The 15143-nt window shown below is 39.9% G+C and overlaps 1 protein-coding gene across 1 annotated transcript in view; it reads left to right on the top strand.

Moving 5' to 3' along the window:
- Positions 1-500: 500 nt before the first annotated feature.
- BNC1 (basonuclin 1) overlaps positions 501-15143 on the top strand; it is a 27056-nt gene continuing 12413 nt past the window's right edge. Inside the window, exon 1 of the mRNA XM_006030216.2 lies at positions 501-636. Coding sequence (XP_006030278.1) covers positions 628-636 — 9 coding nt within the window. The 5' untranslated portion in view covers positions 501-627. The remainder of the gene's footprint in view (positions 637-15143) is intronic.

The raw sequence follows: 15143 nt of genomic DNA, 5'->3' as shown, positions 1-15143 counted from the left end.
CCTCTCAATGTTTAAAAAAAAATCTGCAGCTCCAAGTCTGAAAAACAACGCTCTAGCGCTAAAAATAGGTAATTTAAAGCATAAATGCCTCCTAGCTTATTTACAGATAGTTGTACGTCCTTAGAAAAAAAAAATTGTAATGGGCCTTAGGTCAGCTGCATTGATTTAATGCGTTACTTAGACTGCCAGAGCAGAGGTAGATTCTCCTCACACTGCATTAGGAGTGCCTCAAGCCTCTGCGCCTCCTTTTGATCAAATCTCTGTGAAAGATGAGTGTCATGCCCTCTTCAAGCCAGCTGTGAGGGGACTGCCCTGTGACTGGAGGGGCATGCGGGAACACAGCACTCTGGGGCATGGAGGTGAGAGCTCGCAGAGGTGAGAGGCAGACACAACTTAGTACTGTAGGTCTGGAGAACACCAAGGGGGAGGATCTTGTTTCACTCCCCTGTGCACAGGCTGAGCATACATCAGACCTTGAGGTGCTCAGATTCAGACAAGAGTAAAGAGGCGTGTGATGGTTCTGCCTTAGTACTTGTACAGGCAGGAGTGTTTCCAGTACTTCTTTGTACAACTCGCTGAGGGAATGGGAAACTGTTTTATAGCTCTGGAAACACACGCACAGTAAGAATGTCGGAGGTAAGAAAAGTTCTTTGCAGTTATGTATTCATGTGTATTTTCACTCTGCAACTTTTATTTGTGGCTCTAAAACCAGAACATTTTGGTGGTGTTCTGGATAATGCACAATAGTGGGGTGAAAGCTTTAGTGAACTGTGCTTTCGATTTCTGCCTTAATTACTAAATGATGCTCGATTCCTTTATTTTCAAAATCCTGTTCTTTTGCCCCAAATGCATTGTAAACAGCTGCACAGCTCTGCTATGAAAGTAAGTCATTCAGAATTATAAGCTGACTGTAATAAAGGAGAACCATCGCTTGGCTAATTGTTTTCCCATCAAAGTAGTGGCATCCGTAAATCACAAATACTTGACAATGTTTAATTGTTCAAGTCCTGAATATACATTAATAGCAATAAAATCTGTGATTTGTGACTTAATTGTATTCTGAGTCAAGTGCTTCAAGCAGTTACATTATCGTTATTGTGACGTATAAATGCACTGGAGACCAGACAACAATACAATTTCACTATGAAGTTCTTTTGGAATTAGCACTAAAGTAAAGCCTAATGTATGCCCTTTATATACAATTCACTGCTGACTGTTCAGCATCCAGAAAAATAAGGCCAGTAATCTTTTGCTTAGAGACCAGTTTGCTTGTCTGTATTGCAGTTTGTTGTATGTTTTTACAGTGAAATAAGAGGCTAAGTATTGAATTAGAATTTAAAACCGGCATTTCATTTCTTTTGATTTTTTTTTTTCATCCTGAAGAAAAACAAACAGAACATCATCTGCCAGTTTAATCCAGTGCTATTTTGTTAGGTGTGTTTAAGGAAATAGCGTTTTACTTTCTGCTCTGCTAATTGGTCAAGTACCCCAGCCCTCAGTTTAACGAATGCTTGCTTTAAAAATGAGGAGTCGGCAGATTGCTAACCTAGGGAGAGGGTTTCTGACATTCACGCAAACTATGGTTTACCCTGTTTAAAAAAGCTAGAGATAATACATGAGACATGCTTTTAAAAACAATGTTCCTTTTAGGTCAAAGAATTTGGGGAGTCAGGCAAGATATTAATATTGGGAAGGTGGAAGGAAAAATAACAATTATTTGTCATCGTTTTAATTCTTTCGGAGAAAAAAATCAGTTTTAAAAAGCAACTAGCAGTTAAATTGTACAGCTAATTTGAAGTTAGACTGTGCTGTGTTCATGTAGTTGAGGTTTCTGTTCAAGTATTTTATACATTTTTTTCTATTCATGTAACTACTTGGCTTCCTGAACCTCGGGAGCTGATTGTTTGTCTTATCTTTTGGTGAGCTAACTCTGTCTTATGTTGCAAAACCTGGAGGCATGTTGTGTTTCTTCGTGTTCCTGCAGTCTGCAAGTGAAGTCAGCTTCATTAGTTTCATGATGGCACATCAGTGCATGGCTGGTGTTGCCGCTTCCTTCAAGCTAGTCCCGGAGCATGATCTGGGCTGCCTTGGTTTGGATAAGCTTGTAAGGATTTGTCAGCCAGATGTGACAAGATTGTCAAGAGGCAAGTAAAGAAGGAGATCTGATATTAATCAGTGCATAGCTTGGAGCCAAACTTTCTCAAATGCAGTGTAGTAACATGTTCTTCTCATTTACTGCTTCTCTTTGTGGCTATAGAACTGCCACTGTCTGAGTTTGACGGTTAAAGGGATGCCAGCTAATAGTCTTTAATTGTAGGGATAAAATTCTAGGTGGAAAAAAGATCACATGATTCTATTTTTAACATATTTTCAAAATTATAGTTCTATTTTCTGCCATTGAATGAAAAATATGTAGGCACTTGAATCAGGTTAGAGTCTTAGTCTCTATAGAAGGGTTTTCAAAATATTGAAACTGTGGCTCAACTCTGCATACTAGGGAGCATGAGCTGGGGGAGCCCCACTTTATTTTAGGTCACAGTTCAAAGAAAGATTCCAGGGATATTTTTGAATACTGTTGATAGTGTTGGGGAGGGGGGCGGTTCTTTGTTTTAGTAATGGTAGCAATTAAATATATTAAAGATCCTTTTCCTTCCTTCCTCAGTAGGAAAAGGATCTTTAATTTATTTAACCGAGCTTCAAGAGCACACTCTGTAATACTACATTAGGTCTATGTTACACTTGGTTTATCATGCCACTAAGTTTACTCTAACAAATGCTGTAATTGTGCTTTTAAGTTTGAATTAATCTTTGGAGGTTTTTAACAGTTGCAGTATTGCTAAAATACAACTTTATTTAAGGAGTGGGTAAAGAGATGTGAAAAGTTATTTGGATTTATTTTTTTTTGAGGACCTCAAATAAAACTGTTAGGAACAGTAAGTGTGACAAAGTTTAATTGCTTTGCAAATTCTTTAAACTGTAGAATCCTGACAACTTTAATAGGAATGACAAATGCAAACACATAGATACTCACTGTGAACCTTTACAATAATAGACAAATTTAATCCAAATCTTGGGCCGCATCCTGCACTCACTGCATTTGACGTAAAAACCTGCCTACCCTAGTGAAAGTGAACTGGGCCTTTCGGTACCAAATGACTTGGGGGAAATATTTTGTATTCTCAGTGACTTTCAACAGCAATATACACTATCTCTTCATAGAACAGCGAGTGTATCCTTTCATTTCTGATACTGTAATCCCTAGACTTAGTTTATGCTTTTAGCAATAAAGTACTAATGCTATCATCTAATTAACATTAAGAGTTTAGATCAACAGAATTTGGGTCCTTTTGTTTTAAACCATGGTTCCTACCATGTACCTTTTTTTAAGCAATATTTTTTTTCGTGGTGTGTTATGTATTGCCATGAAGTATCAAAATGAAATTCAGGCAAAAATCTTGAAATCCTTGCTTTAGTAAAAAACTCAGAATCCAGTGAGAAAGGAATATAGGACTGACTGTGCAGGCCTTATCCTGCTCCGGGCTGAAGTCCTCTTTCTAACTGGTCTTACATTCCCTCTTTGCAGTTACTGGTTTTTGCCCTAGTAAATACTATAGTTAAGGCTGTCACTACTGTCTGCTCTGTTTTTAATTGCTTATAGTTACTCAAAAAAAATTGTAGACTGAAATATGCCATCCTCAGGCTCAGCCCATGGGTGATTTAATGGCAAGAGAAGGTTATCTTTATCCCCATTTTAGATTTATTAAAATCACTGTAAGACATTTTTTTTAAATGTCCAGATTTTGACATTTCAAGATTTTGCACTTGACTAGTCTTCACTAAGGATTAGTGACTGCATGCTTTTGAAAACGGGTAACAGAATAAGACATGAGTTTAAAAATGGCTTCACTCATTCCTGTAAAAAAATGTATTAAGTTTTGTTGTGTAATTGCCTGTAGTGTAATAAAATTGCGTAAAATATTGTGTAACTTCATAGCCCTATAGATAGCATCTTCTGTTTAAGCCTATACATATGCCTAAATTTAAAATTTATGAAATTGCATAAAACAAAATTGTGCAACCAACTATTCCAGTTCACAAGTATTTTGTTTCATTTTTTTCCCTTTCCACATTTAAAAAAAGGGAGAAAATTAAATGTAAGAAAAGGTTGACACAACGTTACGGTTTTGGACTTAAACAGAAAAAGTGTAGAACGGTAAAAGTAAGGATTGCCTTTGCCAATTTAACTCACTCATACTACACATATGATGCTGTTAAACACTCTGACAAACAGTTAAGTGTGCACTTAAAATATAAGGAGTATGTGTATGGCAAGGTTTATAAATTTACATTAACATAGACTAAGGGGAAAACATTTATTTTTTTAAGTAACTAGTTCCCAGGTAGGTCTGAAGTGTAAATGTGTTCAATTGTATGTACAAGGAGGGATAAAATATACTACATGTAAATATTAAATAAGAAACCATTTGTAGTTTTTCTTAATAACTTTCATAAAGTTCAAATCCAATGACCTGTTCCTACCCCAGAAACTTCTATTTATTTATTTTTAACAGTTGCTATATCTTATGACTATGTAATGATCTATGATGCATTATGGAATATACAGCTGGAAATTTTCTTACGTTAACAGAAATGCGTTCCCTTACAGGGTTACTTCAAAGGAAACTACTTTTACTTCATGCAATAGGTATTGGACGATCCCTTAAATTTTGTGGGGTATTATCATTTGTAGGTTCTACTAGGAAAGGCGGTTATGAAATGCACGTGATAACATTGTTACTGATTTAGCACATGAGAAAATAATTTCAGTTTGTCTATAGACTCCAGTTTACATAACATCCATGAGACAATGACAGTGTGACTGTTTTCCATCCCCTAATTCTTTTTTCTCTGTCTTATGCTAATTAATGCTAAAAAAGTATGCAAAAAAAAGTCTAATGCTAAAAAAGAATGCAAAAAATTGAGGATATGAATGTTTCCTGATTTGAGCAAACAACTCTCTTTCAATGAACACCTGTTGTTTATAAATTTGTGACATTAATTATAATGTAAGATAATGCATCTACAAACGTGTTGTCTAACAGAAAAATAAGGTTTACTGTCCAAGGTGTTTTGTTTAAAAAATACCAGTTGTATGTGTGTTTTCTTTTGCCTTTATAATTAGTTTGACAGCGGCCATTAACAGCAGTTGCCCCGAGGGGCCCTATAAGGTAAATGACTTGCATGAGGAGTGGTTTTCATCCCACAAGTTACGTTATCACTTGAGTCTGGTCTTCTGGTATGTTGTTACCTTGTTCAGATACTCCCTGCTTCTGCTTACACAGTTGCACTCTCTCAACCTCTTGTTCCTGGACACCTATCCCTCAGCTGTGAACTTTCCTGTTAAGCAAGAGCAATTGCTAGTGTTTCAGTTTTGAAAGCCTTTGATATAATCACTTGACCTGGGCTTTGTTTTTTTCAGTCCTAAAACCTTTTATCAAAGGGACTGCGGATGAACTAGAGGCCTGCAATTCCTAACTCAGGCAAACCTCCGTCTGAAACCAACACACGTGGGTGTTTTGACTGAGCGGGCTCTTTAGCACAAGGCCCACATTTTGAAAATATAGACGGTACTAACTCAAGCTTCAGCTGGGCCTTCTTTGCATCCTCAGTTTTTTGGGTACATGCAATTTGGAAGAACGGTTTAAGCATTTCAGTACCTAAGTGTCTAGATGCACCCACAAATGAGATGAGTGGGGCAAAACTCTGCACTTACTACACCTTGCTCAATCCACCAAAAGGTGATGTGATAGCGTGGGACTGTAAACTGCCATAAAATTTGGCTTGTGCACATTCAAATGATCTAAACTGTATCTTCATTGATATTTGCACCCTGAAATTCTAGGTGTTTTGCAAAGAGGTCAGGTTTGAGTATCTGACCCTACTTCCCCTCCCTCTTCGGTGTCCCTGACCCAGGGCAAGGCTGCTCCCCGTCTCAGTGGTTTGGCTTTAGCCCCCATGTAGCCTCCTAGGCCCTGGATGGGCTGTATTTGGGCCTTAGTCTTTCCTGCTGCAGGGTGCTTTCTAGGCACCCTGACCTGTGGCCTTCATACCACCCTAAATAGACACACCCGGTCCTTCAGTGCTCTGCCAGCTATAGATAAACTCTTTCTGGGTCTCCTGGGGTCCCTAGCCACCTGTAGCTCCCTGGGCCTGTAGCAGCTTGTCAGGAATTCTGCTTGCAGTGGGGTGCTAGGGCCAGACTGAGCTCTGTGGTTTAGGAGCCAGGTTTCTAGTAGGCTGGGACCCTATACCCCTTCAGGTCCCATGCTCAACCTGCTCCTAGGTGCTGCAGTTTAGCTAAAAGGCTGCAGCCGCCATCGCTCTCTCCCCTTTGTGGGTTCCCCTGGCTGCATATTGTGTTGCAGCAGGCCTTTACCCAGCTGCCTACCTAACTACAGCCCTTTGGTGCTGGCTCTCTACCTTTAAAGTAGCAGGGATTAGGGGTCCCTGCAACAGATGGGAAGCTGTTTCCTCCATCACTCTAAATATCCCAGCGAAGAAGCCTAAACAAATGGCTGTTAAAAAGAATAGAATATTGAGTTGGAGTAAGTGTCCAGAGAAAAACAACAGAGATCTATTTAAATTAGGACTCAATAGGACAGATTCTCAGTAAATGTAAATTACTATAGCACGGTGACTTTAGTAACTTATACTGTTTTACACCAAATTACATGAGGACCTAATCTGACAGTTTCGTTAATAATTGAGAAGAGGGAAGAAATAGCATATTAATGGTGTTTGCATTTTATAACGTAATTCGGAGGTATTTTGAGACCCGTGAAATAATAAACAGTAGCCTAGTCCTATTCGGATCATGTACTAAAAGAAAATAACAGAGAGATTCAGCTTTGCAAAAAATAAAGAAAATGATGAGCGGGGAGGGGAGGTGGGAGGTAGTTAGAAACATTTATATTATTTGGATGGAATAACCTGAAAAGCTGAACTGAGAGAGACTGAGGAATCATAGCAGTGCTGAGCAAATAGTGCAATGAAATGTGGAAAATTCATTAAAAAAAACATTTTTAGTGCAGGTGTTTTTAGAAAATTAAGACAAAAGTTCTTTAATTACCAAATGATTTTTGTTTGTTTGCATGAATGTTAGTGGAAGATGACAGGTACTCAGAGCATAATTCAGCATTCAGATATCTGACTTTACAAAAGTTTGTGATGGAACCATTCCTTCTGCTGCCTTAATCTCTTCTATTTCTTGTACAGAAAGGTTTCAGTCATCTAATATTAGCCAAAAAGAATACTAAGTGGCTTCAGTGACCAGTCCTACACCACATATATCAAAAATAGTCAGTACATAGAGTGAGTAAATATCTGCTCAAAGAACCCATGGACTACCACGTGGGGTAGAATTCACTCCTGCGTAGAGGATCATCATGAGACATATATATCCTTCCAGGGGTGTGGACCTTGTTCTGGCCTCCTTCAAAGGCCTGTTTCACAAACAGTGCTTGCAGAGTAATTACAGTCAGCTGAAACATTTTACATGAACATACCACATTTACAGTGGCATTGTTTACAAATAGGAATTAATCTATATAGAAGATTCCTGATGAATAGTTTGGGATAGAGTCTGCCAGCTGATATGGCAACCAAAAGACTGGTGCAGCTTTGTACAGGGAGAGGTAGTTAGCTGTGTCTGAAGTCAGGCAGAAGGGAGGGTTGATATACACCTTATAGATTAAGTAAGACAGGCTATGGCTGCTTATACCCATGCTTGGGGGTCGGGGGAGGGGAGAGTTTAATTAGAGCAGTTCCCAGGCCACCACTATAAATAAAACACCTTGCCATCATGTGTATTAAGTCCCTGTGCATTTAAAAATGGCCACAGGATCCTTTAAACCTCATTCACCAAGGTTTAGTTAAACCACCCCATAGCCATTTGAAAATATACGGGGACTTAAAACACGTGACGCTGTGGCCACACTGCAGTGTTCTAATTAGAACACCAATGAGCACATGTATAGCCAGCCACAGAGAGTACAGGCCCAAGTTCACTTCAGCAGATGCAGTTTTGTGCGCCATATGTAAAAATATCCTGTAATTAGGGAAGTGAAAGCTTTTTGTGAGGATACTTGAAATACTGGGGTCAGTTATGACAAACTGCAAGGAGCTCAGCAGAGCAACAAAAACTAAAAGGTGGGGTATAAGTAGGGGAGAGGTAAGGAAGATTACAGTAGGTAGTTGTGTATAGCTTGAACACAAGTAGACAGGACAGATTCTTATAAATAGTGAGCATCCGGGAAGTATAGATATTATTAATGTAATGAACTAACTAGGACTACAGTCTGGTGAAATTAAGATAGAAAATGTAAATTGAGAATTTGTAAACAGACTCTGACAGTGATTCTAGTCTGGGCAGTAAACTCCCATAGGAAGTGGAGGAAGCCCCACTGCGTGGCACATTTTATATCTGAACTAAACAAAGCTTTAGAAATGCCATTGCTGCAGGACTGCATCTTAAACAGAGATGGGTTAGATAACATAATAGGTTTCTTCCGGTCTCTAATGTCAGTGATTGTCCAAAGGGAGTGAAATGCAAGTAAATAAACTTAAAAAGTGAAGAGGGGAATAGGAGATTTCTCAGACATTTCAACTGTAAGATGCTCATTTGTTATCAGTAACATGGGTGTGGGAGGGACCAGATTAGTTAGGAGAATCTGGTTTGGTCTGGGATCCCCATTCAGTATTGCCTGCTGCAGTGATAGACACATATGCAGATTGAATTTGGAATGAGGGCTTTGATTTAGTGCTTCAGTGTTTCTTTAAAAGCTTACTCTACCATTCCTTAAAGTTGTAAATGTTTTACAAGGTGTAAGCAGGAAAATATTTCTTACTAACCAAGCACACATCCAACTTTTCACCTCACTTTTACATACTAAAAAGAGCGTGCTTACTCTCCATGGATCCTTGTAAGAGGTGATAAAATTATTACCCACTCTCTAATATGGAGGCATGTGATCCTTCAACTTCTAACTTTAGGAAGAGCCAAAAACATGTTTCACCTAATGGCCTGCCGTTGCCTCTGTTGTAAAGCCTTCCCCTCCTCCCTAGTTAAAGAGATTGCTGGCACAATGCACTAAGGTTCTACTGTGCAGAAGAAAGGTTTCAGGTCTCCTCTAGGGAGCATGTGCATTTCCTATACTTCATTTGAACTCAACTCATCAGAGGATTACAGTAACATGGATGGGATTTTTTTCGTGGGGATGGTAGGAGATGCATAGGGCCACTGAATGGAAATCCCCCTATAGATGGCACAGACAGCAGTCACTTTTCTCATACTGAAATCTTCTTCCAAATTGTGTTCTATTATGCCAACCTCCCGTAAGCCCCCCCACACCCTCACACAAAGCCACATTTAAAGCTGAATTGGAACTAGTAACTACTAGGCATGTCTACACATGCATATATGCCGACTTAAATTTACTGTGCAGTAAGTTACTGCACAGTAAGGTGTCTACACATGTGTTACTGCACAGTAACTAATGATGACGGTATGTATGATTGCAGATATCAAATTTATGCTCAAGCTGGCATAAGTCATCGTATTTACAGTACAGTACAGGCATGCACGTGTAGACACGCACAGCTTGTGTACTGCACAGCAATTTCAGTTACTGTGCAGTAAATGTGCACGTGTAGACATGCCCACTGTGTCTGCAATTTTGGTGGAAAAAACGGTGACCAGAAAGAGAGATGTTCTGGGGCCCCAATGCATTGGTAGCAGGCATAAAGCAATATGAAAGCAGGGTTAGCTTTGTATCAAGCAGGAATCTCTGGTTTCCACAGCTTTCTGATAAGATGAGCAAGCCTGGGTCTTGACCTGTGCACTACACAGGCTGAACTGTATGAAAGAGTGAGAGGCCCCTTAGCTATATTCCTGTAAACCTATACTAGCTTCTGTGTCCCTGGTGGAGCTGAAGATTTGTCATACAGCCCTGCTAGTTTTTGCACATATATAATAACTTTGTTTTCCAAATCTGGACCTTTTATAAACTAGATTTCTTTAAAACTTTAAAACTGACTGTGGGATAAGACTTGCTACAGATGAAAAGGTTCCTCTCTATATCTACATACACATATGCATGAAGGCTGTTTTATTTCTTTTATTCTTTGTGATCTTGTTTAAACCCAGTTGTGTTGTATAGTGAATGTATTGGCCACAAACAGTTACCAGGAACACACAGATAGCCGGAGCTTACACAGTGAAACAAATCTTGGGTATATAATGAGTACTAGAGTGAACTTATTTTATTATCCTGTGCCTTTCTTTAGTTACAGAGGCTGAAAACTAAAATGAAAATGCATTTTCAACATAACCTCATAAAGCATAAGTAAAATTCCATCAATATCTAAAGTGACAAAGGTCAAAAGTTATGGTATTTAGGCAAAAGATATTTGGACATGGTCTGTACCTTTCAGTGGTTAGTCATTTGGTAGGGTTTTTTTAGCTAGTTTCCATGTAAACGTTAATCTATATAGCTCTCTTATAATAGAGAAACATTCTTATTAAAACCATGTGGGTCAGATCTTTGTCTCAATTCAGCCATTGTAATTATCATATATACTCAAATCCAAGACAAGGCCCCCCCCCCATTTAACATGAAGGGGAAGCAACTGATCTTGGATTTGATGCAAGCCAGGGAAGGGTACAAGCAACTGCTGCAGCTCACATTCCAGTCTCAACTCAGGATCGGAGTCAGAGCCACAGCAGCTGTCTGCCCCCACACCTATCCCTGTTCACCACCACTTATCCCACTTCCTGCTGCCACCTCTGCCCCTTGTACCCAGCCCTCCTCTTCCCTCACCAGCTACCACTTACCCTCCACAGATACATCTTCAGCCCCACTCTGGCATAGAGCACATGGTCACACCACAATCACTGCTGCCTGGTCGGGGGTGGGAAGAAGTGAAGTAACCATGTGCTCCATGCCCCAGGCCAGAATGGAGTCGAAGCCACCGTGGGTGGGTGGCAGCAGGGGGACAAGCCTGGTGGGTGGGACAGAGGCAGAAGCAAGGGGGGAGGAAGCAGGGAGAGACCAGGCAGGGAGGAAACAGGGATGAGGCATTAATGGTGGGGGACAGGTAGTGGGGAGAGGGCAGAGGAGGCAGGCAGCAAGGGGATCAGGAACCAGAGAGGCAAGTGCAGAGGGCAGGTGAGAAGGGGGCTCGAGTGCTGAGGGGACAGGTGCAGTGGGGTGTAGGCACCACACAGGAAGCAGAGGCTGGAGTGTACAGGGACTTGGGAGGGCAGGCAGCAAGGGGCAAGAGTCAGGCCACGTGACTCCCCCACCTCCTGTCCCCCTACTGCCTGCCCCTCTGCTGCTGCTTGCCCCACAGCAGCAGTGGAGGGGGATGAATTTTTAAGTTGATCCTCCAATAATTAGATTTTATATGTGGAAAATTGGAATAAATGTATACATTTTCTGTCTAGAATCTAATTATTACAGGGTTGTCTTAAATTCAAAGCTGTGTTGGGTTTGGGTAAATACAATAAGATAATCTTCAAAACTAGTTTAAAAAGCATCCAGGTTGGTGATAGTGGTTCTAGAAAAGACCAGTTTAGGAGGAAAAAAGTGACTGGAAATCGCTCATAATATTCTTGATGAGCCCAAAAGATTTTCACATCTGCTTTATGTTTCTTGAAAATGGAACAAAATACTAAAGATCTGAGTGAAAGGATTATACTTAAGAAAATTTCTGTTTTAATTTCCATCTGCACTTCCAATCCTTTAATTAGGATTTTGAAGTTTTATATGTATTAAATGTGGAAAGTTATTCCTTTGTTCTGCAGAAAGAAATGTTATGTACATTCTGGTTGGTGGATAACACAGCACATTAGTAGACTTGATATCAAAATTGTTGTAAGGCACTGTAATTACCTCAGTTTCTTCACAAAAGAATTGTGTGTGTTATTTTCCTGGATGTTTGCTAAATTGCTTTGGTTATTAACTCTTCTCAACATTAGTTAATTTGGAAGTAACCTAAGTTCTGCTTCCCAAAAATACCTTTATTAGGTCAACGAATATATGAAACCTTTAAGACTGTGAATCTCAATTGGGTCATGTTAACATCTAATTAAGCCTGTAATCTATTGTCCTTCCATGTAGGTATTAAGAGACTGACAGAAAGCTATGTAGGGGAGGTTAGAATAGGTTTGAATCCACAAGCAATGTATTGAGGTAGTTAAAAGAACAGAGAAGAAAGTCAGACCTGGTTCTTTTCAAATATATCAGGAAAGCTTCCTAACGTTTAATATTTTTTAAATTTAAAATTAAAAGGAAATCACATCTTTCTGAAAATGCTGTACCTTTTTGTATGTTTAGAAAGAACGCTAAAGCTGACTGTCACTGAAAGACATCTATGGCCATGTGTAGACGACATGAGGGGCGTGTGTGCACAACACTTTAAAGTGGGCTAGATGCTTTTGTACCGCTTTAATGGTGTCAGTGTTTGCACGCCTCAGCGGCATATTGCACATTAATTCCAGCCGCTATAGTAAATTTGGCGGTGTAATGTGCCTTAAATGACTTGGGGCACAGCAAACTAAAACTCCTTCGAGGAGTTTGTTTGCTGCCCCTACAGCTGCAGAGCAAAGCACTGGGCTCCATACAGCTCCACGGCTCTGCAGGAAGCCCTGCAGGCAGCCTGGCAGCAGCCCAGGAGGGCAGGCTCTGCCCAAGAAAAACAGCGAGCCTGATCTTCACCCCGGAGCCTGCCTGCCTGCCTGAGCTGTGCGGGGGCCCGGTGCTTCCCTCTGTGGCTGCGGTGCCCCCCGGGACCGCCTGAGACGGGTGCCTGCGGGTGGGTGCCACCTGGGGGGGGGAGGGAGGAAGGGCTGCCACAGAGAGAAGCACCAGCCCCCCGCAGCCCAGGAACCACTCTGTCCGCTGGCAGCTTGCCCTCCCCTCCCCACCACCGGAGAGGCAGGTAAGTGCAGGGTGTGTGCACAACACGGGGGTTTAATCAGCCCTAAATTGAAGCAGTGTTTTTTTTAAATCCACCGCTTCAATTTAGGGCCACCATTTCATCTACACATACCCTATGGCATTATATTTGAGTTCTTTTGTTAGGTTTATTTCTTTAACTTGTGTATTTGACAGGATGCATGGCCTGATCCAAAATCCAATGAAATAAATGCAAGTCTTTCTATTGATTCCTTGGCTCTATATTATCAGCTAGGCCCAGATCCTGTAAACAGGGCTCCATGGGCACTCCAAGGTTATTGCTTCATTTGGTAGATTGAGACCATAGTCTGTTTCTTCTTTGTTGAAAAACTCATGGTGAATATCAAGCAAAATGGAGAAAAACCTTTATGCTTAAAGGTATTTTTAAAAATGAGCTTCAGGCTATATTATTTGAGTATACTTTAATTTTTTTAATTACTTTAAAAAAAAAAAATCTTTGGGTTTAATAAAATGTGATTTGAGAGGATAAGTTTTATAAATTACCAGGGCATGAACAACTTTATAACCATGTCTAGGTATGACTACAAGAAGGAGAAATAGTTGGAGTTGTTTAATTATTATTTTTACATATGATAGTTGGAGAGGATGTAACGCTTTTTCCGTATCTGATAACACTTACATGCAAGTGAAAGGCAATGTCCAGATTGTTTTCCAATTTTTGTTTCACTGAAGAAACTTTTTATATGTACACAATATAGACAACAGGGCAAACAGACCAGATGTATGCATGTACCATTCAAAAGAGAGTTATACAAATCTATGTGCAGAATTCCGCAGAGGCGGACTGTCTCATCTAATGACATAGAAAAGAGAAAATAGTTTTGCATTGGTGTATAGAATGCAACACGGAAAAGCTGCAAAAACTTGTGACTTACCCTCAATTAATTTACTATAAGCTGTAGCAGTATTATTGTTCATCTCTGTTCTTCATCGCAGCAAGAGAATGTCTTTCTTTCTGACCAAAGGGGCTGCAAAGGAGATGTTCATGGAATTCTGCTCTTGAGCGTAACAGAATAACCTAACAGAGGAGAGTTCAATCTATGCCAGTTACACCACATTATGTGTGCACTGAGGCAGAAGAATTAAACTACAGTTAAAGCTTGACATCTTGTGATGTAAAAGAATCATCAATCCAGCATAACAAATGTTTTAACTTACATAAAAGAAATGTATGGCGCTGCAGCTCTATTAAAGGATTTCAGCATCTAAGCTAAAATATGTGCTACATTAAAGTGAAGCACTTTGCATTGCTCATGTGCTGATATGTCCTTTATGACTTGATAAAAAGCTTTGAGCTCCCTGTAAAGAATTTAGTATTTTGCAATGGACTCTTTTTAAAAGATTAAGCAAAAAATGATCCATTTAGTCGAAAGGCCCTGTTGCCACTTGTTCCAGTCCTTCAAGTGAAAATGAATCTCAGCCTTGAGTCACCAGAGCCTAGACATTTCTATGTGGACTTGTATCCTGTCATATTTCAGGATAAATACTGGAGATAAACCAAAAATTGAAATTTAACATTCCAAGTTCAACCACATAATGAGTAGGATTCTAAACATTCCTGTGCTTTGAGAAAAATCTAGTTGAAGTCCATGACTGACAAAATGCATGTGGTAAAAGCTCAATGAAAGTGCCTCATCTCATATAGTATACTTTGAGGTGTATGCTTTGTGAATATTCTTAAATATTCAAAATGAGTACTGAAGTTCCCAGCTCTTCCTAAAAATTGAAGGCATGGCAGCATGGCACATAATGGGCTAGAAGGGAGCTTTGCCTAGTTGGAGGATGGCTACCACAAGCTCAGTATGGATAAGGAAAAAGTAGTGGGTGCCAGTCTTACAGAAATATTTGCATGTAAGTAACAATGTTTCCAGGATTTGGATTCAAAAAAGAACAATGGCAGGTATGAAACAGGAGTCCCAAAAAGGGGTTGACATTCACTTTGTGCATTTTGTCAGGCGTGGGGCATATAAAGAATGGAAGGAAAATGGGAAATGTTTAGGCAAGTCAGCTACAGAATTACATATTACTTGACTTTCAGTATTCTAAGGAAAACTTTTAGTTTCTTCTTCCTCTTTTTAATACTGCCTTAGAGGGGTACAAAATTCC

The sequence above is a fragment of the Alligator sinensis genome, unplaced genomic scaffold, assembly GCF_000455745.1.
Source record: "Alligator sinensis unplaced genomic scaffold, ASM45574v1 scaffold259_1, whole genome shotgun sequence".
Taxonomy (NCBI): Eukaryota; Metazoa; Chordata; order Crocodylia; family Alligatoridae; genus Alligator; species Alligator sinensis.
Note: the sequence above shows the minus strand (reverse complement) of the source record. Positions and strands in the feature narration are given on the sequence as shown.